This window comes from Dermacentor andersoni, chromosome 9, assembly GCF_023375885.2.
Source record: "Dermacentor andersoni chromosome 9, qqDerAnde1_hic_scaffold, whole genome shotgun sequence".
Taxonomy (NCBI): Eukaryota; Metazoa; Arthropoda; class Arachnida; order Ixodida; family Ixodidae; genus Dermacentor; species Dermacentor andersoni.
Window position 1 is genome coordinate 85,181,235 of NC_092822.1, and position 26,545 is coordinate 85,207,779.

At 49.0% G+C, this 26,545-nt stretch overlaps 1 protein-coding gene and 3 non-coding genes across 4 annotated transcripts in view; 3 read left to right on the forward strand and 1 right to left on the reverse strand.

Annotated features, from left to right (window-relative positions):
- The first annotated feature begins 763 nt into the window (after nucleotides 1-763).
- Nucleotides 764-845, forward strand: TRNAW-CCA (transfer RNA tryptophan (anticodon CCA)). Its single transcript has one exon. It is a non-coding gene; the product is annotated as a tRNA-Trp (tRNA).
- Nucleotides 846-5,607: 4,762 nt separating this feature from the next.
- On the forward strand, nucleotides 5,608-5,689 carry TRNAS-CGA (transfer RNA serine (anticodon CGA)). Its single transcript has one exon. It is a non-coding gene; the product is annotated as a tRNA-Ser (tRNA).
- A 2,244-nt stretch (nucleotides 5,690-7,933) lies between these two features.
- On the reverse strand, nucleotides 7,934-8,015 carry TRNAS-AGA (transfer RNA serine (anticodon AGA)). Its single transcript has one exon. It is a non-coding gene; the product is annotated as a tRNA-Ser (tRNA).
- Nucleotides 8,016-18,322: 10,307 nt separating this feature from the next.
- LOC126528337 (sentrin-specific protease 1-like) overlaps nucleotides 18,323-26,545 on the forward strand; it is a 44,496-nt gene continuing 36,273 nt past the window's right edge. The window contains exons 1-2 of the mRNA XM_055069274.1: nucleotides 18,323-18,625; nucleotides 20,517-20,622. Of these exons, the coding sequence (XP_054925249.1) occupies nucleotides 18,565-18,625; nucleotides 20,517-20,622 (167 nt within the window). The 5' untranslated portion in view covers nucleotides 18,323-18,564. The remainder of the gene's footprint in view (nucleotides 18,626-20,516; nucleotides 20,623-26,545) is intronic.

Here is a 26,545-nt window from a genome sequence, read left to right on the forward strand (position 1 = left end):
TGCACTTGCTTGTACCTATTAAAGAGTCCATCAGCCCCGTATGCCTGAATCACATATGAACATATAAATCCCGTATGTTGCCACGTAACAATAGCACATGTCCTGTATGATCACGCTATGTTCATAGAGGATTATTGGATATGGTGCTTACGACACTTTTTTTTTTCTTGTCGGGGATTTGTGCGAAATAGTTGACAGGCAAATTGCGGTTTTTTGAGCATGCGACATCTCAGTTTAACGGCACTAGCTCCGTACGTGTTTGTAAGCTAGTACCATTTATATTTAATCATGCGCTGCGGATTCAGTGAATTATCGCGATAAATATTGCTTCTTCTCTCGATAGTTTATTGCACAAAGTCGCGAAGCATCTTTATGCAAACACAAATTGGATGTGCTTTAAGAATCCGTAGGCATGTTTTTCCGACGACAACTGAGTGTTCGGATTTTTTAACAACGTGCTGGAACTGACGTCACGAACATTTACCCTAAACCTGTGCAAGTGAAATAACTATCACAAATTGATAAGGATCATAAGAATAATCGTTTTGCTTTGAAATTAGGCAAAATTTGGGGAACAAATGTGCAGCGTCCGTGGCCTAAGAGCGCAGTGTTATTCTATTGCCATTCACCGCGTTCGCGTCGCCGTCGTGAAGGAAATGGAAAATGTCATTGTGCTGCAAACAATGAAATCTCGAGACGTTACACCTGCTGCGTGAACTGCGCGCTTGCCGAAACAAGTCAGCCAAGATTATCCCTCGTGCCTGCAATCGTGGCCGAGTGGTTAAGGCGATGGACCCCAAATCCATTGGGGTCTCCCCGCACAGGTTCGAATCCTGTCGGCTGCGCAGCGACATTTTTTTGCAAATATTTCGGTTTTCTTGTCAGGTGCCGGAGGTTGCGCCTCGATGCAGTAGTTTCACGATTACCAACTAAATTACGCCAAACGCTCCTGTGCGTTCCTTTTTGGTCAGTCGTACAGCAAGCGACATGCTGGAGGCGTGGCATCCGCCCGGTGTCTTTGTGGAGCACTCAAGAGCATTGCGACCTTGGAGGAAGGAAATAGATCTCATACCGGTCATTCAGAACATGCGTAACTGATTCCTTTGCTGTCACAAGGCAGTCATCGCTTCATTGAAATAAAATCGACAAAACTGAACGTATCGGCACAGTATTATTTTATCGCACCATATATAACGGTTAAGAATTCGCCTAACACGGTCGTAACCATCGCGCGATTTCTTTTCCGCTTTCGGCCCAATACATGACCTCTGAGACTCGGCGTGATGACAGGTAATGTTGGTTCCCGGTAGTATTTAATCGGTGCGCGCACTTGTTCGGCTGTCCTGCCCTAGTACGATGTACTGTAGCCGTAGCTCGGCCTGCAGAGCCGGAACACTAAAACCTACCGTGCATCTTGACGTGACGATCACGCGAGGACCGTTACCTCTGGCCTCAAGTGTGCTGCGCAATGCTCCCATGCTGTGGTTCTCCCCTTACGAAGGAGGGAACCACGCCGGAAGCGGCCCGCGATGCAGCAAGCAAAAGCACACCGCCCATGCATCCCGCACAGATGATAAGCGAGCCAAGGGGAAATGTGTGGCCCCGGTGTTTATCACTGGGTTAATCCCGACGGTGCATTACAATATTTCTTAATTATTGGTTACGTCTTCATGTCTCTTAATGAGGTTACGCACACGTTTGGCTTGGGTTTATCACATTGTTTATTTGAAATGCCACACATTGCGTTTCGCATTATCACCCTCATGGAGGGATGCAATGAGCGGTTCGCTGTGTTTATCCAGCGGGTTCATCAAAGTCTTTGTGAATTATGTTACGCATTTGTGCTTAGTAAGGCGTTAATCACAGTGTTTATGACTCGGCTACGCACTGTAGTTAGAAAGTGACACACCGGGGCCGCAGATTTCATTTAATTAAAGACAGGCACGCAGGCAGGGACGCAGAGAGACTGCTGCGCGCGCGCTCTGCTGCAAGAGGGAAACGACGTCACTCTCGGCATAGCCAATGGCGCGCCACACGTCTGCTGCGAGATAATTACGTCATCGTGATCTTGTCTTAACCCCGTCCCCCTCTGTGTTCCTTCCCTGCAGTAATACGTAGATGAATGTATACATTTTAAATGCGTAAGCATTTCTATGCCTACCCAACCAGAAATTTGTCCGTCCGTCACGCAAGACAAGGGCTCATACCCCCGCAGAAGGGGTTTCTGTGACCACGAGCGTTTCACCTAATATACAACTTCGCTGTAGAACCGCATATATCGCACGTGTGCGAGACAAGTGAACGTATACCATAGCGCGTAACGATGTGCGTGGTCTCGGAGTCTGTTTAGACATCAATGCCCAAACATTCTGCTGAACTGACAAAATAGCACGAACTGACACACGGTTGCATTACGTCCTCAGCTCCTTCCCTCTGTCATCATCCTCACTTATCGTACCACCGTCTTCATCCCCCTCACCCAAAACACCTCCCCTCCCTCCGGTCACAGAGCAAACGGGTAGAGAAACGTGCTTAAGGACAAATGTCTCTCTTACCGCCTAGTATCCCAGGCATACAGTTCTCGACCAGTCTTATCAGCGAAGTTTCTCGTTCCCTATATAAACACCAAATACCTTTAGCTTGTTCCATTCAAGCTTATTTAAAAGACGTGATATTTATTGTTGCAGCGCTATATAAATTTGATTTGAATATGCCTTCGTAAAGGTACGTGACTGCCTTTATCCGCGAAGAAAAAAAAAGCGCTACGATTCCGAGTGGATAAGGAAGTCGTTCTTTCAGGAGTCTGCCACGTTTATAAGCTTATTTTAATTTTAGCGTTCGGGTATGAGTGCAGTCAACTGCATGCCTGCTAAAGCCACGAACAAAGAAATAAAAAAGAACGCTCTCATTGGCACGTGCCGCATTTCGACTGTTTAAAAGCCCGGAATTACAGCAAGCAGTAATATGCGAACGTTATCAGCACCTATTTTTGATCGTGCTTATAGAATGTCACTCATTGTGAGATAAGTGCCATTGTTGTGTTCGTTCACGTCACATATAGCACAAGAATAACCGTGCACGCTGATATCAGGAGTGAGTGAGTGAGTGAGTGAGTGAGTGAGTGAGTGAGTGAGTGAGTGAGTGAGTGAGTGAGTGAGTGAGTGAGTGAGTGAGTGAGTGAGTGAGTGAGTGAGTGAGTGAGTGAGTGAGTGAGTGAGTGAGTGAGTGAGTGAGTGAGTGAGTGAGTGAGTGAGTGAGTGAAACAACTTTATTTGGTCCACAATAGACACGAGCAAACTCAACGTCACCTGGCTAGGCCCACTCGGGGACCATCAGGTGAATCCTGACGGCCATATCGCGAGCCCTCTAGACTGCCAGGATTTGAGAGGTCTGGTCCTGGGCTCTAATCAGCTTCATCATTTCCTCTTGGGTGAAAAGGGGAGCGGCAGAGGCGCAGCCCCACAGGACATGCTCGAAGTCTGCATATTCACCACACAGAGGGCAGTCCGGGCTTGGTAACCGTTCGGAGTGCATTGTGTGCAGCGCCGTGGGGCTCGGGTAAGTGCTTGTTAGCAGAAATCTGAGAATGACAGCCTGGGCCCTGCACAGCGAGGAGTGGGGCAAAGGCAGGAGTCTTCTTGACAGATAATTATGTTTGCAAATCTCGTTGTACGAGCAGAGAGGCTCGGGTCGCCCAGGAGAGGACGCGTTACCCATCGCACGGTCAGTCAAACCTCGTGCAGCCGAGTGCACCTCCTCGTTGGGGTTGATCGAGGCACCCTCAATGGCTCTAAGGTGCGCAGGGAACCAGGCAAAAGAGTGATGTTTGATGTATTTAGCACTTTGGATGACACGTAGGGCCTGGGGAGCCACCATTCCCACCTGAAAGGCCCTGACAGAGCCCTCAGAATCTGAATAAATCGTGTCATGGTACGCTGTCTGTCAATGCAAGAGCAATAGCAACCTGTTCTGCAACGCTGGAACTAGAAGTGCGGATGGTAGCGCAGCTAAGGACTTTAGAATCACAGTCGGTGACCACTGAGAAGAAGACTTCATCTTGAACGTACGAAGCAGCGTCTACGAAGCATGTTATGTCCTTGTTCAAGCGGGCACTGGCGAGCAGAGCTTTACCCCCGGCTCGTCTTCGTCCTTCGTGGTAGGTGGGATGCATATTGCGTGGCATCCGATGTACGTAAATCTTGGATCTTACATCATTCGGCAACTTCACCGCGTCGGGACCGACGACCATGGGGTTACGTCCCGGCTTGCCAAGTATGGCTCGGCCCGCTGGGGTACCGGAGAGTCTGACAAACTGGGAAAACTCTTGGGCCTCAACGATTTCTTCGAACGTGTTGTGAATTCCCAAATTGAGGAGGTCCTTTGTGTGCGTTCGGATGGGAAGGCCGAGGGCAAGCTGGAAGACTCTTTTCATTAGGGCATTGATCTTGTTGCGCTCCGATACGAGCCAGTTGTGCATAGCCCCTGAATAAGCGAGGCGGCAAGCACGAAGGCGTGGATAATCCGGATCGGATTGTCCTCGCTGATTCCGCGGTACCTGTTGGCGATTCTTCGGATCAGGCCCAGGGCGCTTTCGGTCTTGGAACAAATGCGTTTGAGGGCGGCTTCATTGGCTCCGTTCGACTCGATAAACATTCCTAGGACCCTGATAGTGTCTGCCCGCGGTACTGGGGAGCCCTTACCAGTGAATAAGGTAATGTGGCTCTCTGTTGCTGGCATCCAGGACGAGTGAGAACCGCCTCTGGGCCTCTTTTTGTAGATCAAGAGCTAGGATATAGCGGGCGAGCACTTTATCCCGGTGGGGAAAACATACCGCTCCATCACATCGATGGCGTCTTGCAAAGCACCTTCGACCTGACCCTCACATCCGCCGGGGCACCAAATGGTGGTGTCGCCCGCGTAGATCGTGTGGTTAATGTTCGGGATCTTGTTCAAGGCCCGCGACAGGTTGATCAGGGAGATGTTAAACAGCGTAGGGGAGATCACCGCCCCCTGAGGTGTTCCCTTTGGCCCAAGGTGGATTTCGTGGGTCAAAAACTCGTCAATCTTGAGTCTAGTGGACCTTGAGGAAAGGAAGGAGCGCACGAAATTGTACGCCCGTTTGCCGACGTTACACTCTGTCAGGCTCTTGAGAATGAAGGTGTGCGATATGTTGTCAAAAGCCTTTTCCAGATCCAAGCCGAGAATTGCCTTAGTGTCGGAGAAAGTAGAGTCAATGATCAGGTGCTTAATCAGTCTCATGGCGTCCTGAGTCGACAGCCCCGACCGAAAGCCAATCATATTGTGTGTGTGTGAGATGGTCGGTGAGGCGATTAAGCATGGCGTAAAAATAATCACATCTATGCGAGGAAAACGCAAGCGTGATGTCTCCAAGGGTGACATTTCATGTTGATGATCCGTCGGCGGCTGAATGCGTGCTGATAAGTGACAGGTGAACCAACGTTATATTATCAATCATGTGCCAGTGCGATCTGCGTGATAAATTAATCGGTTTATGTTTCCCGCAGGAGTCATTTCTGCCTGAAATAAATGCAGACAGAAAAAAAAAGAAAGTTTAGTGTCGCCATTGCACGCCTCCGAAACCGTAGCGCAGTCGTGGCCGAGTGGTTAAGGCGATGGACTCGAAATCCATTGGGGTTTCCCCGCACAGGTTCGAATCCTGTCGGCTGCGAAAACTTTTTGCATCTCTCTTTTATTTTTTTTTTCAATTGCCTCAAGCGCCATCATATTAAGGTAGGTTTCATGCGGTTGCGCAATAAAGATATTTCACGGCCAATGTCGATAACTCTATACCTAACCACTGCCGCAAATAGAAGCACGGCCGCAGTTATTTACAATAAATCAATCACAATGTACAGGGACTCTTCAGAAAGGGAAGTGAGTATAAATAGATTCTTCAGTAGCACCGGGGTTGACGAAGCGCATTCTCCCTTATCAGAGCTAGCCGACTGCACAAGGATAGCACCGGGAAATAAGCGAGGGCTACAGTCTGACCTCGATATAATGAACACTGATATTGCAAATTGTTGGGTATAACGAAATAATGAGACGTAGCACCGTTTTTTCTAAACTTCAATGACTATTCTACTGCTACAGCGAAGCCGGAGAATCCGAGATCCTATAGGATAAAAGCGCATTCTGGCAGGAAACATTTATTTAACCAGTTCATCTCGTAATAAGGGAGGGGAAGTACTGCCCTATAAACACACGGACAACGGAGGTAGAAGATGACAGGACGCGTTGTCCGTGTGTTTATAGTCCCCCCCCCCCCCCCCCTATTAGAGGGTGAACTTCTACCAACTAGCGCAACTTGCCGCTCTACTATTCAACCAGCAAAAATAACTTGGAATGGCACATTCTGGGTGCACGTGGGTGTCTTGGCCGGTGACTTATCGTGGCTGACCCACTGCATTGGGAAAATCCATAAGTGCCGTTACCCTGCGACCGCACGGACAAGTGCTTGAAATTTAGCGCTGCCACCTGCCTCGTATCGGCACGAATCCCGCTGCCGACGTGTTATCAAAATGACAGGAAACCTCTTACTGGCCCGTCGAAGGCATCACGCTTGCCATCTCTCCCGTATATTGACCCGACCGCGATTTTATCCCATGATAACAGCGTGCACACTTATAACGAATACCTGATATAATATATAACGAAGTTAGGTAATGTTGTCTCGCAGGTGGCTTAATCATAACTAGGTTCGAATCTACTGACGTTACGTTAATTATTAAGAGTGTTGATGCCCGTGCGCCCTGAACGTGGTGGACGGCAGCGGCAGAGGATCACGGAGATATCGCGCCCGACACGGTAAAGGTAATCAGGTGGTCAATGTCACGACGCCCGAGTAACCTTGCTTTTGGCTTGCGACAGTCACGTGTGCGGGCGTCGTGAACCAGCTGCTGCAAGAAGCCTATACCTGAGTAATACCTGCGGAATACGTGCCACAGAGCAGTTCAGAACGTCCACCGCTCTTTCTCTCCGGAAGTGTCCGCACAGCGTGACGTCAGGGTGGCGGCGATGCTGCCGGTACATCACTTTACACGAGATGAATTCATTGCTACATGAGTAAGGCGTTAAACTGACACGGGACGAAAGAAAGACACAATATACGATGGGGTTCATCCAACACCACCTAGATAGCACAGTGCTTTTTTCACTCCGGTTCTTGATGTCATGCTAGTGGCCCGAGTGCCATATAGAATCTAATGGCGATGCTCCTGAGCAGGCAACAGTGAAGTTGACGTCACCAGTTTCGTCACGCCACCCTTGACAATGAAAATTCTGGGCGCGTAGCATGACGTATAGTGACGCAGTGACCTTGCGCTGTCTAGATGATGTTGCTTCATGCCGTGTCAGATTAGCGCTGTTCCCTGCGACCATGAACAGCAATACCATCTCACGCAGTTCAGTATTCTTCTTCAGCGAAAGGAATGCTGCGCGGATGACAAGATTGTCTGTTACGGGACGAGCTTCCAGAAACTGGACTTTGTAGAGCACTAATAACATGACGGGTGTCCGTGTTTGATCATCCGGCTATCTTGTTATTAGCGCTAGGCATCTTCAGTACTTTTGCGCAGGCGCAGCATTAACATGACCAGATTAGCCAACATCAACCAATAATAATAATAATAATAATAATAATAATAATAATAATAATAATAATAATAATAATAATAATAATAATCAATTTGTTATTCACAATATTGATGGGGGAGATGGAAGAAGCAGTTGCGGTGAGCATCCCTCTAATAAGCAGCCGTCCATTGCAGAAGACGGGCTTTATGTGACAGAAAATACGAAGTCCTAGATATTCATATTGTGACTGCTTTTTTTACTGCGACGAATATCCAAACAGAGTCACAGGAAAATGAGTCAAGGTAAAAAAAAAAAAATATTGTAAACGCAAAAACTTCGCAGTCGGCAGGATTCGAACCTGCGCGGGGAGACCCCAATGGATTTCTAGTCCATCGCCTTAACCACTCGGCCACGACTGCGCAGATGCTCTAGCGCACGTGAAGTGTCCAGCAGTCGCTGCACTGCGGCGACAAAGGCACTTGACAATACCACTGACACCCCAGGAGGGACATATCTCTTCTGCTTTTCATTGTTTGCACCAGAATGAATTTCTTGCTTTTTTTCTTCCCCGATGTTCGCCGAGGCGTACTTATATTCACAGAACGACACATGTTCGTACACAATGGGCGTGAGTTTCATGTGTAAACTTGCCCGAGTTGGAGATCATTATTCATGTTTTTCAAAAAGTAACAGCGCTAAACGGACAAGGACTTAGGCATAGAAGAACGCGACACTGGCGCTGTCACTCACAAGTGAAGTTGATTTCGATGGATATCACATTTCAAGGCGAGCAGCACTACTTGCAATGCTAGAGAGGAAACTTTTTTTCGCAATTGAGGCATTTCACGCGAAAGCTTTTTTTTTTTATCTATAGGCATAACCCAGCGGATAAGTGACGTGAGGAACTGTGTAAAGACAACAGGGTGCTCATTCATTCATTCAGTGTTTTTAGTCACGTTACCGCACGTGAATCAAGCTGACGCTGCTGCCTCCAGCAGCGAACAAGGAGACGCTCTCCATTCCATACGCCACAGCGACACCAGCTGAAAGCCGGGGCACGTGGATGCAACCAGCCACGCGCAAGGCAGACCACTTGCAAACACACCTGCTCAGGGAGAGGTGGTGTGTCCGCGACCTTGCCCTGTTGACGAAGAAAAGAAAGAAAAAAAAAGGACAAAACATAGAAAGAGGAGAAAGGGAGACCGGAATGGGAGAAGAGGGGTGCAGCGTCAAAGCAGCTGCCGGCTCTGATAACGCCCCGAAGAGTTGCGTGCTCGTCGAAACGCGACCCGACCTTCCCCGTCTAGCCAGACAGCTGGCAAACCAGTTTCTATCTTTGATTTCTTGCCCTACGCTGTCGCACGTAGCATGCGGTCTTTCGGCTGTGGTCGGTGCCGTCGACGGCGAGACAACTGGGGGAGGAGGGCATCACGTAACCTTTCCCCTTCAAATTGAGCGGAGAGACGAGTGCTCCTCCAACTTCTCCAATCCCGGCGACAAATCATCGCTCATTCCAAAGCCGAAACATCCTGTACGATACCCTTGCGTATAGCGAAGCACTGCCGTTTAGTGGTATCCATCTTGGTGGTCCCGTTTCTTCCTGGTTTTGCCCCCAAGTGTTCTTCACAAGGACAAATCACAGCATATAAAGCCACCGCTTCGTTGAAACACAGATAAATGCGTGTGCGCGACACAATCTAGAGATCACCTCAGTACTTTTTTACCCACGAGCTTTAGCATCACAGTAAGGAAATACAATGTCTCGGACATCTATGAATAACTGTAAGGCGTTAATGACACGGCTTGCTTTATCTATTGGCGCACTGACTTCGTCTCTGTGATTTCATTTCTATTATACAAGTGTCCTCTAACGAACGTCGTGGAAAACATTTGCCAAGCTAACTTTTCGCCGGCATTTTTGGGTCGCCATTTTGGTGGTAGATTCGCCACTACTAAGCTGCACTCTCCCATGTGGCGATGTTCACAGCAGTGAAACGACGCCGTCAACAGCAGCAGCCGTGCAGGAAAACGGGGCACGCCGGCTGCCGATTCAGGCAATTCCGTGCCCGACACCCCGCCGCATCGACCATCTGCCTCTCCTCCTTTCCATCGCACCACTATCATGGTTGTGTTTATTTAACCGGCCGGGGTTGCCCTTTCACTCACATTCTGCAGGCCAAAGGCTCGCTTTCAATGGCGGGAGAGGGCTGCCGCCGAGCCCCGCCTATTTCCGGACGTGGAGAGGGGACCCGACGCCGCCCGGAGATTGTCGCAGGGGTACTGTGAGGCAAACGGAGCGGCCGTACACCGTATTAAGCCTAAAACGAAAACGCAGCACATAGAGCACTCTCAAACATGCTATAACCGCTTTCACGCCTGCTAATTCAACGCTGAACATGCAATTCGCGCTGAACATCACCTTTATATGTTATATTTGACCGAAGAAATATCTATTGCAGCGTTCTTTGTTGTGAGAACGGCAATGTTTACGTCGTGTGACAGCACAGGCACGTGTACCATGAGTCATTCTAATTCGTCGTTGCGTCAGTAAATGTACACAGTTGCGACAAAACGCACACAGGTGCGTGTTCTGAGGTGACTGCTGATTGTGAAAAATAAAAAATCGCCCGCAAGAAAGCCGAGTATTGTGCGGGCAAAATTTGCGAACAAAGTGTTATCTTAGGCGTAGCCGGGTGTGAAAAGCTTGGTGCAGCTCCGTTTGCTCGAGTCACCGCAGTCGCCGAGGGTTGACGTCACCATCCGCGAAGCGTCCCCTCCCTTGAATCCTCGCCCACATACAGCGCCATACCGTGCATTGAATGGTCCCTAAATTCTTTAAAAAACGGGTTTTTCAAACTGCATTGTAACGTTAAGCAATATGTCAAACTATGCTTAGAAATTAAACTGATCATTGCATAAATTACGAGCGTGTGCTGAAATGATTGTTTTAAATAAGACCACGGGCATCGCCAATTTGGAGGATCGTGGCAACCTGGCGGCATCTTTCGCGAGGACTCACAACCACTTTCACATTGCTGCTTGGCGGCACTTGGTCGCGTGTCTTGAACACGTGCAGAATCGCGATAAATTTCTTGGCACATTACTAGGCCCTCTTGATTTGTTCCCGCGCTTTCAAACTGGAAGCAGGTTCTAACAGAACTCTGTTATCGAGCGCGAGCGGTCGAAATCCTGTGCTTACTTCCAGAGCCAGCGCGTACGCTTCTGTCGTTCCCGTGGCGCACAACTCACATGTTGCCACGTCCTCTCCTACGCTTCTTCACCTCCATCTTTATAGGATGCTGTTCGACGTTATTTTGCCATTTAGGATACAAGTACATGATGAATTAGGTGCCGTAGAGATGGAAAACATGAAGGGAGAATGTTGAACATGTGATAACTCAATAACTTCGTAATTACATCGCATTTCCCGACTTATATATTGTCCGCGCTGCCATTGAGCGCCTTCTGGCTTCCCCTTCTCGATAGCGGCAAGAGTTGCTGGGTAAAGTGCGCTGTTCTCCCTTTCTGGGTCAATTTGATAAAAATGCAATGCTTCGAACTGAAAGCGGGGAGGGGGGGGGGGGGGGGGGGGCAAACGGAGTGTTAGTGCTGGCGATAATTTACGTGCAGCCTTATTATAGCCTAACATTGGTGTGAGAATGTTCCCATGACGAAGCGAGACGACAAACACGGCGTGTTCACCCCTCTGATCTTGTTCTTGTTCTCTAGTGAAATGGCACAACCCACTCTAGGGGAATGGCCATGAGTCGGGCGGTGAAAATAACTGCCATTAAATTTTGTTTTTAGACTAAATTAAGGTGAAATGAAATAACCATCTTGCAAATGGGATTTGAAGTGTATACTGTTACAGATAATTACCCTAGTATTACATAAAAATAATTATGTGAGCATAATAAGTACCAAGAAGAATATATGCTAGCATGCAATTCTTTTTGTTTCGCGGAAGAAAATGCAGAGGTCTTCACAGACGTTCCTGTGGCTGTAACCCAGTACGGTAGCCCCAAAGGAAAGAATTACAGGAAGAGCCAAATTCAAGCCAAGCTTTCGGAAGGATTCTCCTAAAAATGTTTTCCTTTGAATAATGAAAGGACGGCATGGTCAAAAAGAAGTGTTCCAGATATTCATTCTCATTGCATAACAAAGGTGATATGGTCAGACCAGACTTGTGGAGGTAAATGTGCAGTTGAGGGACTCGGCACCCTATACTCTCGTAATCGATACTTCAATTTTTCTAGTGGAGCGCCCTTTGATCCAAGGAAAATTGCGATGCTGGAAATCAGACGTTGACAAGGATGATTGCGCGAAGTTATTTGCAGTAGTATGTTTTCTTAATCGCGCCGCAGTGATGAAAGCTAATGTAGGTAAAATGTGGATTATAGCAGCATCGCGGCGTGCTACTTCGAATGCATCTGCATATTCGTTTAAGCCTAGACCATTGTGGCCTGGCACCCACACTAAACGAACGGGACGTGTCTTGAGAGAAGAGAATAGACAGTTTATAATAAATCTGACAATTTGGGTATGGTTAGTGAAGAGCAGACAGACAGACAATTAGTTAAGATTACGGCTGATGACAGAGATGATGGTAAAGCTGAAGCTGTACATGATTGCTCGTACTTCTTTTTCTTTAAGAAAACTGTAGTCTTGCCTGGTTAGTTTGTTGCTCTAAAAAACCGTCTGAGGAAAAAAAAAAACGAATAAAGAGTTGCAAGTTTATTTAGCATAAGTAAGGTGTACGATCACAAAGTAAACACTTGTGGGACGCAACATATTTGTTAAAGGGTCCCTACCCATTTTTAGAAAAGCTTCTCGCCCCCCTCCCCCCCCCCCTCCCTCAGAAAAATGAGAACTTGCCGCCTATGGCAGACGGTGCGCCGCAAGAAAGTTTCAAGTTTTATCTACCGGACTGCGTTGCCGCGTATACTACAGTGCTTAATTTTTATTCACACAAGTCTAGTTCGAGACTTTCCACTCAATGTTATTATCGCAGGGAACATGAAACCGCGGATATCTTTTTGTGAACGCAACCGGTCTTGAATTCAAAGGAAACGACTTAAGGACCCGCTTCGCCATCTTGCATAGCTGAGCCATTACGCTTCCCTTACTAGGGTCACGGCCGCCTCGATCACGCGCGCACGGCGGGGCTTGCTCCGCTGCCGTGCTCGGCATGGATCCGCCGCCCTCAACAGCTACGACTGCATCGCAGCCTGCGCAATCTACCACGCTGAACCCACAGGGCATGGACTTTGGTGACGCTTCACAGGGAGCATTCACCTGCGTGACCCCTTCAGCACCACGGCAGGACGAGGCCACCACCATAGTTGTGAAGTTGACCGATGGCTTCAACCTCTCCACAGTAACACCAATCAAGTTGAGCCTACAAATTCGTCGGGCGGCCCACCTTGCCAAGTTCGAGAGGCAGGACACAGTCGTGAAAATTCGAACTACCTAAAACCTCATCGCCATCGACACGTACCGTGCATCGGCCACCGCCAAACTACTCGCCTTACATTCCGTGGATGTCTGCGGAAAATCGCACCCTGTGAGTGCGTACTGCGCCAACGACCCACAGAACGCCCGCGCCGTCCTGCACCGTGTACCACTCTCCTTTTCTGAAGATGCCGTACGGGAAGAACTCCTTATTCCGGGCCGAAAAATCCGTTCTTTTCGGCGACTTGGCAAGACGGCGTCTCTCATCATCACGGTAGAGGGGCCTGAAATACCGAAGAGCGCCATCCTGTTTTCAGCGGTCTACCGGCTTTACCCACCCAAGCCGAAATGCCTTCAGTGCTGGCATTGTTACAGCCTGAAACACAGATCTGATGTCTGCCCCAACGCCTCGACATATTCGTGCTGTAGATATTGTGGGCAACATTTCCCTCCTGGAACTGACACGTCAACTACTCCTCACGAGTGCGATGTGCGCTGCTGCAACTGCGGGGGTGACCACCCGGCTACGGACGCAAACTGCCCACACCGCCGCGCTGCAGAGGAGGCACTTCGCCGGCGCAAAGCACCGACACGGATCAATCCAAATCACCGAGCAGCCCACCACCTCTCACGACCGCCTACTCGAGAAGACTCCGGCGTGCCAATCAGCAACCGGTTTTCGGCACTCGACACCGACTGCAGCCGTAGCCGTAGCCGCAGTCGCAACCAGAGTCAAAGTCACAACCGCAAGCCCAGTCAAAATGGGCCCAAACAAAAACCGAAGCCCGCCCACAAGCAGAAGATGGACTTCAGACAGAGCCAGACAGCTAAATCACAAAGTGATCAACACGATCCGCGCCGTCCTTCGTGGCAGCAACTACCTAAACCCAAGCCTGCTGCTGACGACCCTAACTGGCCTGCGCTACCTAACCAGCGACAGACGCAGTCTAAGCCTTTAAAGGTGAGTGGTACAGCTCTCCCAGAAACTGCCCCCGCTCCGCAGCCATCCCCATTCAGCTCAGACCTTCTGTCAGAGGAGCTAGATGCACGTATTCGTCGCATCGTGCAACAAGCGATCGAATCTACTATCGGAACTATAATTACTGAACAGATACAACGCGCCATTCTGACCGCTCTAACCCCCTTGTCAAACCAATTTGCGCAAATTTCCACCCGCCTCCAACATATAGAGGACACTATGCACCCACACAAACGCCCCATCCCCCATAACCCTTCTGAATCACAACATGGCCACTAACTCTAGGCAAACACCTCCGATCCCAACCCCACCATCCCCATCTCTCACGATATGGCAATGGAACTGTCGTGGTTTCAGACGCAAGAAACAACATCTCCTGCAACATATGCTATTCATGAAAACAGAACCGGACATTCTTGTGTTGCAGGAGACCCACGGTGCCTTTCCCCTCACTGGTTATGAACACTTTGTTGCTCCTAGTATTACATACAAACAACGGGGCACGTCAGACCCACTTACTCCTACAGTGACGGTGACTTACGTCAAGAGCTCCTTGCCCACAGTCCAACTCGACACTACGCATATGAATACACCGACTACTGAGCACGTGAGCACGAGGACAGACGTTCATGGTCACAGTCTAGATATTTTAAACTGTTATTGGACGCCAAACCAAGATATCTGGCCGTTATCAAGCTACAACCCCTCCCAGCAACGCTTAACACCTCACCATACTGTCCTAATCCTCGGAGACTTCAACTGTCGACACCCCTCTTGGGGATATGACCAAACATCAGCGCTCGGCCGCAAGTTAGACACCTTCATGTCAAACTACAAAGTCTCTCTCCTAAACGACATTACCACTCCCACCAGACTGGGGAACTCACATGAGAAGGACACAAACCCTGATCTCACTTGGTCAATCAGCCGCTACAACATACAATGGGAGAATACCCAAGACACTCTGGGGAGCGATCACACTATTATTGAGATCCGGCTTCCCTTGTGCACACAAAGGCCAAGTCGGACACCCCGCCACAAAACCATCTGTCTCGTTGACTGGAACAAGGCGCGTAAACGACTCGAACTGGATGAGATTGATGAGAACACTGACCCCACAGAGTGGACAAACAATCTACTGCAGGCTGTGTCCCAACATGCTTCCCACATTGCCGCCACAAAGGATCAACCCCAGGTCGACACTCACCTCTTAGCCCTATGGGAACGACGCCGCAGACTGGTGAGCTGGTGGCGCCGTGCAAAGAATAATAGGACGCTCCACCAACGTATACACACCATAACTCAGGAGAGCCAGGAATACGCTGACCAACTGGCATCCCAACGGTGGTGGCAAACATGTGAAGAACTCAATGGTCAGCTTGACACATCTAGAGTATGGCAAATCTTTCGCACTCTCATGGGCAAAGCCAAACCTCGCTACGCCCTCCAACGATATCAAATGCAGACCGGGCGCTCCACAGGAGAAATTATCCAAGAACTGCGAGAGACATTTTACCCGGAGTTCAACCCACCACCATTTGCACCCTTTCCGCAATCACCAACCAAGCCAGAAGAAATTGACTCCGCATTTACACTCCAGGAGCTGCGGTCAGCACTCATGCAGCTCCGACGCAATACAACTCCGGGTCCGGATCAGATAACATATACCATGCTCCGCAACTTGCCCGAAAACCACCAGAAGCACCTTCTACACCTCATTAACCATGCATGGGAGACGGGGAACATTCCACAGTCATGGAAGGAAGCTTTAGTTATTTTCCTCCCCAAACCTGGTAAGCCTCCAAACACGCTTAAAAACCTTCGACCGATATCCCTCACATTGTGCGCGGGAAAATTGATGGAAAAGATGGCCCTGACGAGACTAGAATGGCACCTTGAGAGCCAGGGCCATCTCCCAGACACGCTCATCGGCTTCCGCAGGCACGTATGCGCCCAAGACGTGGCCCTGCAAATTACCACAGATATCTACGATCACCCTAGCTCGGCACAACTCCGGACAATTGTAGGCGTGGATATCAAACGTGCCTTCGATAATGTCCTGCACCAAGCCACCATTGACAACCTAGCAGCCACCAAACCCGGAGAACGCATGGTTCGCTACGTCTGCGGCTTCCTCAGTGCTAGGCAAGTACGCTTCTTGGGTCCGGACACCCAGCCATCCATGTGCTTCCCCATAAACCGAGGGACGCCACAAGGTTCCATTCTATCACCGACTCTCTTCAACTTGGCGATGGAGGACCTCCCCGCAAAGCTCAACCTCGTTACAGGTTTACGCCATGCAATATACGCTGATGACATCACACTTTGGTATGCCACCGGAAACCCAGGCGAACAGGAAGCCACACTTCAAACCGGCTTAGACATCGTCGACACCTACACACACCAGCTAGGCCTCATATGCTCCCCGGAAAAATCAGAGTACGTCGTCGTACTGAATTCCTCTACGCGCAAAGCAGCTGCTGAACGCGCCCACATCACCTTGACTATGACCGGCGAACCTATCCCGCGCAGAAAATCCGTCCGCATCCTCGGATTTCTGTGGCAAGAGAATGGACGTAGTGCGGAGTGGCTACGGCGCATTCTCCATCAGGCAAGTCAGGTCATACACATGATGACACGCGTAAGCAAGCGCCACACAGGTCTGCGTGAACACGAACTCCGTAAAATTGCTGAGGCAGCAATCTACTCCCGAATCCTCTATGGCCTGCCATACGTTGCACTTACACGCACCCAGACCAAACGACTCGAGGCTTCTTTGCGAAGATGTCACCGCATTGAAATGGGTGTTCCCTGGTACGCCCGTAGCATCGATGTTGAACGCGCAACCCTGCACAACACCTTGGATGTGAAGGTCCAAGCACACCGGGAGTCTCAGCATCTCCGTCTGAGCACCTCGTCCCAAGGACGCGCCATCCTGCGAATGTTGGGACACGACACTTCACCACTTCCACCTCTTTCCGTCGACCCTCCACCATGGATAACTATCCCTCGAATCGAACTCCGACCGATACCCCGGAATATGCACTTCGAACGCAACGCAGGCAGGCGACAGGCGCGGGCGACCCATCTAACTGACCCAGCGCATAACATCTATACTATGTTGACGCCGCCTTCTCGCCGATCGAATCCAAGACGGCAGTCATCGGCCCTCAGGGTGACATCACTCGTTGGCATAGCGGAGTACCGTCTCCAACCGACGCCGAGATCCTTGCCATATCGGAAGCCATTACTATTCCCCCTCACTCCACGCCAACCATAACCGTTCGCTCAGACAGCCAGGAAGCCCTTCGTTCTTTCGCAAACAACCTACTTCCCTGTCATATTGGGGCATCCCTCGCGCTACACGTGCAACAACATCCCTCACTACACGTCCTCTTGGAGTGGGTGCCGGGCCATCAGGGGATACAGGAAAATGAGCGTGCTCATTCCCTCGCTCGCGAGTCTAAAATATCGAGCGCTCCTATTCCATGGCCCGACACCTATTGCGCCAGAGTGCACCGCGCTGAACACCGCAAGCAAAGCCGCGCTAGGCTCCGCGAACTGCGCTCGTCTGCATGTACCCTTCCGGCCCCCGATCCCTCCTTCACCCGCCACGAGGGCTCCCTAATTCGTCAGGCTCAAACTCTAACATTGGCGAATGACGCCATGCAACACATTATTGAACAACGCCGCGGCCATCCGGCATGTCCGGTGTGCGGCGGCTACCCCGATGTTCGCCACACGTACTGGACCTGCCCCCGTGCACAGTCCTCGCCTTACTATCTCCCCACCTCTTCCCTGAGCCCATCTATGCCTTACTGTTGGGAGAGCTGGACCACTCCGCCTGAACCCCACCGAGCCGCTTTTTGTTCGCTCCTTGTGCAACACATAAGGCACGTCCAGGGCGCCACCACACCCCCCACTCCGGGTGCTACTACATGATCACACGGCACCGAAGCGGCGGACGGCACGGACGAAGAGCCGTTTCAAATAAAATTTTATTCATTCTACCGGGGCGTCGGAACTATAGGTGGCTGCAACGGGAACGTATGAGACGCCATATTTGATTCTATAAGTGAAACAAACAGACAACCTTGCTCATTTCCTTAATTTATTTCGTTACAAATTAACAAATGCAAAAAAACTTCTCTCCTTTAACATATTTCTTAAAATTAACAATAACGAAAACCCAAGAATTGAGCTCCTTTACTGTGATTAACCGTTAATGTATGCTATCAATATTTCAATATCAATATCACTAAATATCAATTTAACCTCTATATAATTCATAAAGTTACTTTTTTTTTTTTACTACTGCCCGATTGGTGGCATATCGCCCGCAGTGGGACTGGGCCATATCGCTTAGGATCGACCAAAGCTAGGATCGACCAACCAACCAGAAGAAGTGAAAGAAAGCGACCATTTTCAGTCGCCAGGTACGGAGTTCTTATAGTAGAAGCGTTCTCCGGCGCGACTGATTGTGTTTTGCTCGTTCTTCCGCAGATCGAACGACACCGGAACGCCATCGCGACGAGACGATGAAGGCTCTGCTGTGTCAACTCTGCATATTAACGGCACTCCTGGCTTTGCCGTGTGCAGGTAAACGAGCGCGTGGATTCCTTAGCACCGCGTAGTTAAAAAAATAATAAAAAACATACTACCTCATCAAAGAGACTCGAGCTCTTGCAAGACTTAAATGCAGTCATTCCATACGCTTTATGGCCATATATATATATATATATATATTTAGAGGGGGTGTTCACACAGCAACACTAAGGTACGACATATGCAGTTCTGTGATATGAGTTATGCGGGACATGAATGCTTTCGATAGGGATGCCATCATTGGCTACGCGAACTACATTTCTCGGTGTGAAGCATTTTAAACGCCATGGAGACACGACTGGGGATGCATTTATTATGTGTGTGCTGAGCAGGTATGTTAATGAAATCATTTATGAAGAAGAAATTTCGTCGAATTTATTGACGCAGCTATAGTCGATACCCTTTTTCGATTACCACTGAAACAAGCTAGAGGTGCGACAACGACCGCAGATTGTGTGAGCGTACAAGCTATACTAGCTCCATCGAGCCGCTGACTACCGTAATCGCAGTCACTGTCACTGCCGCTTAACTATTTTTGACCACTTTGTGAGCATACTATAGACCCAACAAAACAGTTAGCCTTCTTTCAAGTTCGTGGCGTCTCTTATATAGGGCTCGGCTGTCTGCATGTCTGCCCTTGCAATGTCGGGAATGTGTATTTTTAGGCTGAGGATTTACAGCTTCACGTAAGATCTCTAACCCCGTCCTTAACGCATGCGTAGTTGCTCTGCTGGCGCCATGATGCCGGTTCTCGTCGCATTTTGGATTGGATTGCATTGGATTTCCTTCTTCTATGGCGCGTACCCACTGCGGGGGATCGGCCAAGATTTGGATGGTATTAGGAACATTTTGGTGGTACAAAAACTGGTTATAGTGTCATGTGGAAACTGATAAAAATAATGTTTGAAGAACCTAAGGAAAACGTCTTGAAACAACTATGGATTCCTCCACGGCTGAGCAGACATCCCTGTGCTAGTTGCCAAGAGAGGAGGCTCCTAGAGAAAGGATATTTAAAATGGATAAATTTAAACCAAGTTGCGTGGATTCTGTGCACTTATATTCCTCCTCCTCCTCCTCCTCCTCCTCCTAATCATCATCATCATCATCATCATCATCACTATCATCATCATGATCATCATCCTATATTGATATCACAGTGCAGGACGAAGGCCTCTCCCAGCAATCATGATCCTCATCACCATTCATTAGACCCTTAAAGAGCGCCTTGAGGGGCATTACATAAGGGGGCGGTGGGGCATCAGCGATCTCCGCTTACCCCTGTCTTGCTCTAGCTGATTCCAACTTGCGCCTGAAAATTTCCTCATTTCATCACCCCACCTAAAATTCCGCTGTCCTTGACTGCGCTTCCTTTCCCATGGCGCCCATTCTGCAATGCTGATGGACCACCGGTTATCTTCCCAACGCATTACGTAACCTGCCCAGTTCCATTACTTATTGTTATTGTCAACTAGAGTATATCAGCTAACCCGTTTACTCTTATGTACACCACACTCTCCCTGTTTCTTAAAGTTATACCTAGCGTCTTAATGTTATGCCCTGCATCTTATCGCACTTCGCAATCCCTCAAGTTAGAAAAAAGAAAAGAAAGAAAAAAAAACTTAGAAGAGCTGTGTAACATGCACGGTTGCTACGGCTCCCCCAAGGATAACGCTATCGGCATCCTTGACGGCAACGGTGACTTAGTGAAACTGACTTTGCGATCGGTTAGGTTTATGTAAGCTGCGTTCATGCGATTGGGTAAGCTATTAGGAACGACAGTTCGTTTGTGTGTAAAACAGTTGTATTTACACGGTGTGGGCGGTGGGCTCTGTCGCGCGGTAATGATTCACACATTGAATTTGTTCGCCGGTTTTTGGTCTCGCAGGATTTCTTTGTAACGGCGAAAGTTATCCAGAACTGAGGAGACAGTGCTTGAAAGGCCTGCAACAAAAGGTCAAAGCGGTGCTGGGCGACCTTACGGAAAACTGCAAGTAAGCGATCACCCAGTGAAGCTAACGGCAAAAGTATATATTCTGTATGTTTTACTTCCATCTGTAAGCTAGTGTACACGTTAAACTTAAAAGGCGGTGGCGACATGTGAATTTCCAGCCGCTGACCAACCTGTCTTGACGGCCTACGGGCAGCATCACTCGAACACCGATAGCCGCTACATTTAAATGGCGGTGCGCTGGGGCAACGTTTCGCGCGATCAGGTTTTTCAAACGGGAGGAGGAACCATGTTTTTTTCCTCTAGTGGTGCAGCTTGAGTAGTAACTTTGAGGATGGCTCATGCGTGCTTACAAGCCCAAATGTGTTACGACGACACCCAGGGACGACTTTACCATTGCTAGTAAGTACAGCGGGGCGTGACATTTCCGGAGGCGCCGGACGTTTGTGCGCATGCGCGAGTAAGCGTGTGCAAGAGGGAAAACGTGGGAGTTGTTGCTCCTTGAATATCTGACTGCCTGTAGGCACTATGGAGAAGTTTCTTTGCTCGTGTTGTATGCGTTTGTCCCTAGGCGTGCCGCCAATGTGGAGTGGAGTCGACCTTGTTTACACTCCAACGCTGGCTGCTGTCGCGGTGAAGCAGGTGAAGCAAGTGAAGCAGTGAGCACGATTTGGGGATCGCTGTGTCTAAAGGTACAGCGGACGTACGCGACTCCCAGAAGCTAAATGTATGTCGGACAGACTTTCTCGCGCCTACGGCGCTGGTGCTGAGTTAGTCATGCCGGATTAAACCTTTTTCGCTCCTTACGGCACTCTACCTTCAAAAAAAAAAAAAAAAAAAGAGACATCACTGATTTTCTCGAGAGAGCAGAAGGGGCCGTAGTAGAGGCCGGGCCGCATATTTAGCAAATCTAGAAGGCACAGCTACCGCGCCTTAGCAACCGCGGTTGAACGCGACTGAATAAGAATAAGAGTATACGCCGCGCCAACATGACGCCTTTTACGCTAACCTTCACTTCACGGCGTAACGGCTGTAAGAGTACGCCGCGGCACCTAGCCTAACCCTAACCTAACCTAAACCTAACCCATCCTAACGTGGGTGGGAGTCAAAGCCAATAATCCTCACGGCGTGACATAAAGGCGTCGCCTGCGGCGTTTCAGCCAATCGCGTTCAACTACGGTTGCTAAGGCGCTGTGCGGTTATTTCACTTAAATATGCTACTGAGAAGTAGCAGACAGCAGCATACAAAAAGCCTGCCAAGAGCGAAGATACTGCTCCAGGAAAGCAGGCCCGGCCTCTACTATATACGGCCCCTTCTGCTCCCCCGGGGAAACCAGTGATGTTTTTTTGAAGGTAGAGCGCCATAAGGCACGAGAAAGTTTTAAACCGGCATGACTGACTCAGCACCAGCGCCGCAAGCGCAGGAAAGTCTGTCAGACATACATTTAGCTTCTGGTGATCGCGTACGTCCGACCTACCTTTAAACACGCTGACCACCAAATGGGGCGTCCGTGCCCACTGTTTAACCTGCTTCAACGCGCCGGCAGCCAGCGTCGCCGAGTAACTCGACCCCCCTCCTCAATGCCACCACGCCTGCACTCTTAAACAAATGTACAGCCGTTGGACAGGCCGCCATTGGAATATGAACCTGGCAACGTTTAACGCTAGAACGTTATCTAGTGAGGCGAGTCTAGCAGTGCTATTGGAAGAATTAGAGGGCAGTAAATGGGATATAATAGGGCTCAGTGAAGTTAGGAGGCCAAAAGAAGCATATACAGTGCTCAGAAGCGGGCACGTCCTGTGCTACCGGGGCTTAGCGGAGAGACGAGAACTAGGAGTCGGATTCCTGATTAACAAGAATGTAGCTGGTAACATACAGGAATTCTATAGCATTAACGAGAGGGTGGCATGTCTTGTTCTGAAACTTAATAAGAGGTACAATATGAAGGTTGTACAGGTCTACGCTCCTACATCCAGTCATGATGACCAGGAAGTCAAAAGCTTCTATGAAGACGTGGAATCGGCGATGGGTAGAGTGAAAACAAAATACACTATACTGATGGGCGATTTCAATGCCAAGGTAGGCAAGAAGCAGGCTGGAGACAAGGCAGTGGGGGAATACGGCATAGGCACAAGGAATAGCAGGGAAGAGTTATTAGTAGAGTTTGCGGAACAGAATAATATGCGGATAATGAATACCTTCTTCCGCAAGCGGGATAGCCGAAAGTGGACGTGGAGGAGCCCGAACGGCGAGACTAGAAATGAAATAGACTTCATACTCTGCGCTAACCCTGGCATCATACAAGATGTGGACGTGCTCGGTAAGGTGCGCTGCAGTGACCACAGGATGGTAAGAACTCGAATTAGCCTAGACTTGAGGAGGGAACGGAAGAAACTGGTGCATAAGAAGCCGATCAATGAGTTAGCGGTAAGAGGGAAAATAGAGGAATTCCAGATCAAGCTACAGAACAGGTATTCGGCTTTAACTCAGGAAGAGGACCTTAGTGTTGAAGCAATGAACGACAATCTTGTGGGCATCATTAAGGAGTGTGCAATAGAAGTCGGCGGTAACTCTGTTAGACAGGATACCAGTAAGCTATCGCAGGAGACGAAAGATCTGATCAAGAAACGCCAATGTATGAAAGCCTCTAACCCTACAGCTAGAATAGAACTGGCAAAACTTTCGAAGTTAATCAACAAGCGTAAGACAGCTGACATAAGGAAGTATAATATGGATAGAATTGAACAAGCTCTCAGGAACGGAGGAAGCCTAAAAGCAGTGAAGAAGAAACTAGGAATTGGCAAGAATCAGATGTATGCGTTAAGAGACAAAGCCGGCAATATCATTACTAATATGGATGAGATAGTTCAAGTGGCTGAGGAGTTCTATAGAGACTTATACAGTACGAGTGGAACCCACGATGATAATGGAAGAGAGAATAGTCTAGAGGAATTCGAAATCCCACAAGTAACGCCGGAAGAAGTAAGGAAAGCCTTGGGAGATATGCAAAGGGGGAAGGCAGCTGGGGAGGATCAGGTAACAGCAGATTTGTTGAAGGACGGTGGGCAGATTGTTCTAGAAAAACTGGCCACCCTGTATACACAATGCCTCATGACCTCGAGCGTACCGGAATCTTGGAAGAACGCTAACATAATCCTAATCCATAAGAAAGGGGACGCCAAAGACTTGAAAAATTATAGACCGATCAGCTTACTGTCCGTTGCCTACAAAGTAATTACTAAGGTAATCGTAAATAGAATCAGGAATACCTTAGACTTCTGTCAACCAAAGGACCAGGCAGGTTTCCGTAAAGGCTACTCAACAATAGACCATATTCACACTATCAATCAGGTGATAGAGAAATGCGCGGAATATAACCAACCCTTATATATAGCCTTCATTGATTACGAAAAAAGCATTTGATTCAGTCGAAACCTCAGCAGTCATGAAGGCACTACGGAATCAGGGTGTAGATGAGCCATATGTAAAGATACTGGAAGATATCTATAGCCGTTCCACAGCCACCGTAATCCTCCACAAAGAAAGCAACAAAATCCCAATAAAGAAAGGCGTCAGACAGGGAGATACGATATCTCCAGCGCTATTCACAGCATGTTTACAGGAGGTATTCAGAGACCTGGATTGGGAAGAATTGGGGATAAGAGTAAATGGAGAATACCTTAGTAACTTGCGCTTCGTTGATGATATTGCCTTGCTTAGTAACTCAGGGGACCAACTGCAATGCATGCTCACTGACCTGGAGAGGCAGAGCAGAAGGGTGGGACTAAAAATTAATCTGCAGAAAACTAAAGTAATGTTTAACAGTCTCGGAAGGGAACAGCAGTTTACGATAGGTAGCGAGGCACTGGAAGTGGTAAGGGGATACATCTACTTAGGACAGGTAGTGACTGCTGATCCGGATCATGAGAGTGAAATAATCAGAAGAATAAGAATGGGCTGGGGTGCGCTTGGCAGGCATTCTGAGATCATGAACAGCAGGTTGCCATTATCCCTCAAGAGAAAAGTTTATAACAGCTGTGTCTTACCAGTACTCACGTACGGGGCAGAAACCTGGAGGCTTACGAAAAGGGTTCTACTTAAATTGAGGACGACGCAACGAGCTATGGAAAGAAGAATGATAGGTGTAACATTAAGGGATAAGAAAAGAGCAGGTTGGATGAGGGAACAAACGCGCGTTAATGACATCTTAGTTGAAATCATGAAAAAGAAATGGGCATGGGCAGGACATGTAATGAGGAGGGAAGATAACCGATGGTCATTAAGGGTTACGGACTGGATTCCGAGGGAAGGAAAGCGTAGCAGGGGGCGACAGAAAGTTAGGTGGGCAGATGAGATTAGGAAGTTTGGAGGGTCAACATGGCTACAATTAGTACATGACCGGGGCAGTTGGAGAAGTATGGGAGAGGCCTTTGCCCTGCAGTGGGCGTAACCAGGCTGCTGCTGCTGATGATGATGACAGCCGTTGGGTTGTATCTTGCCACACAACGATAATCGTCATCTGTCTTGCTTGCACGACACGAGCAAAGAAACTCCTCCTCTGTAGTGCCTAGTGTTGTGCCATACTACGGGCACCACGTGCCTATCATCGAGGCGACGGGAGCTCCCACTTCTCCGCGACGAATCAAGAATCGGCGCGAGTGACGTTAGTACCTGCCCCGACTGGTTCCTGCCGACGAGGAGTCGCCAAAGGTGACTTAAAGGGACACTAAAGGTTACTGAAGTCAAGTTAAAGTGATAAAGCAATGCTCTAGAACGTCTAAGGCGTCAATATAATCGCGAGCAGAGCTTTAGTAACCGAGAAATTTAGGTATATGCATGACACGATTTGAGACCCTCCAGCGACATTCCGATACTAGCCCGATGACGAAGGCGCTCCATATCATAATTTATGGCACTAGTACACAACTACTCGTATTAAAAAGATCATTTCATTAGGTTATAAGACGGAAGAAAATGCTACTTGTCTACTTGTGTTCGATTTTAAGAAAAAAATAATAACATTTTGACGTTACCCTTCAGTAGTATGGGTGGTCAAAAGGTTTCGTTTTCGCTCGACTATCTGCCGCGCGCGCTTTGGAGTTTCAGTTGTTTCGTTATCGCGTCGTGCTGCACTGGTTCTGCTGGCTCGCGAAACTTGCATTTGGAACAAGCAGCAAGAATGCCACGTCCATGTGATGTCGTGTGATGCGCGAACGGTCCGCGGAACTTGGCCAAGGGCAGTTGCAGCGGCGAATCCAACGTTACTTATCACTGTATGCCAACGAGTGAACCTCTCCGTTCGAAGTGGTTATAAGTGTCGTACCTCTACCACAGCGCATTGGCAAAGAGCCGAAAAATCGCATAGTGTGCTCGCTGCACTTTCGTCCAGAGGATTACGAGTTCAACGCCGACTTACCGAAGTCGTGTGGAGTGCCTTTCAAAGTAATGCTTTCCCGTAGCGCTGTTCCGTCGGTCTTGCCTGCATTCTCTGAAGTGCAAGAACAATTGCTGCAGGTCGAAGACAGGGCGGTGAGTGCGGTATTTGATTTTCACGAAGAAAAAGCTACAAATGTGCGAATATGTACAGCCATGACATACAGTTTCCGTCGTAGCAGTACGCAACGACGTCGGCAGCGCGAGCCCTCAGCAGCAGGTCACGTTCATCAGTGCTTAAATCGCTGAAGTCGAGCCCAGCATCGCGAGCCAATGCGTCGTTGTCGAGGTCGTCCATTGCAACGAGCGTCAAAGTTGGCGTCACAAACTAAAGAACCAGCTTATCGTCGCGCTCTTTCCTTTCCGCTAGCCACCATAGTTCCGCTTTCGCGCTACTGTCGGCTCTGTCTTGTCTCTGTTTCTGGCCGCGCGTTTGCGTTTTGCGCAGAAAAGCCGTAGCGCCGTCTGCGGGCGCCGTTTTACTCACCGACGGCGCAACGTCACTACGAGACCATGACGTCACCACTCCTCG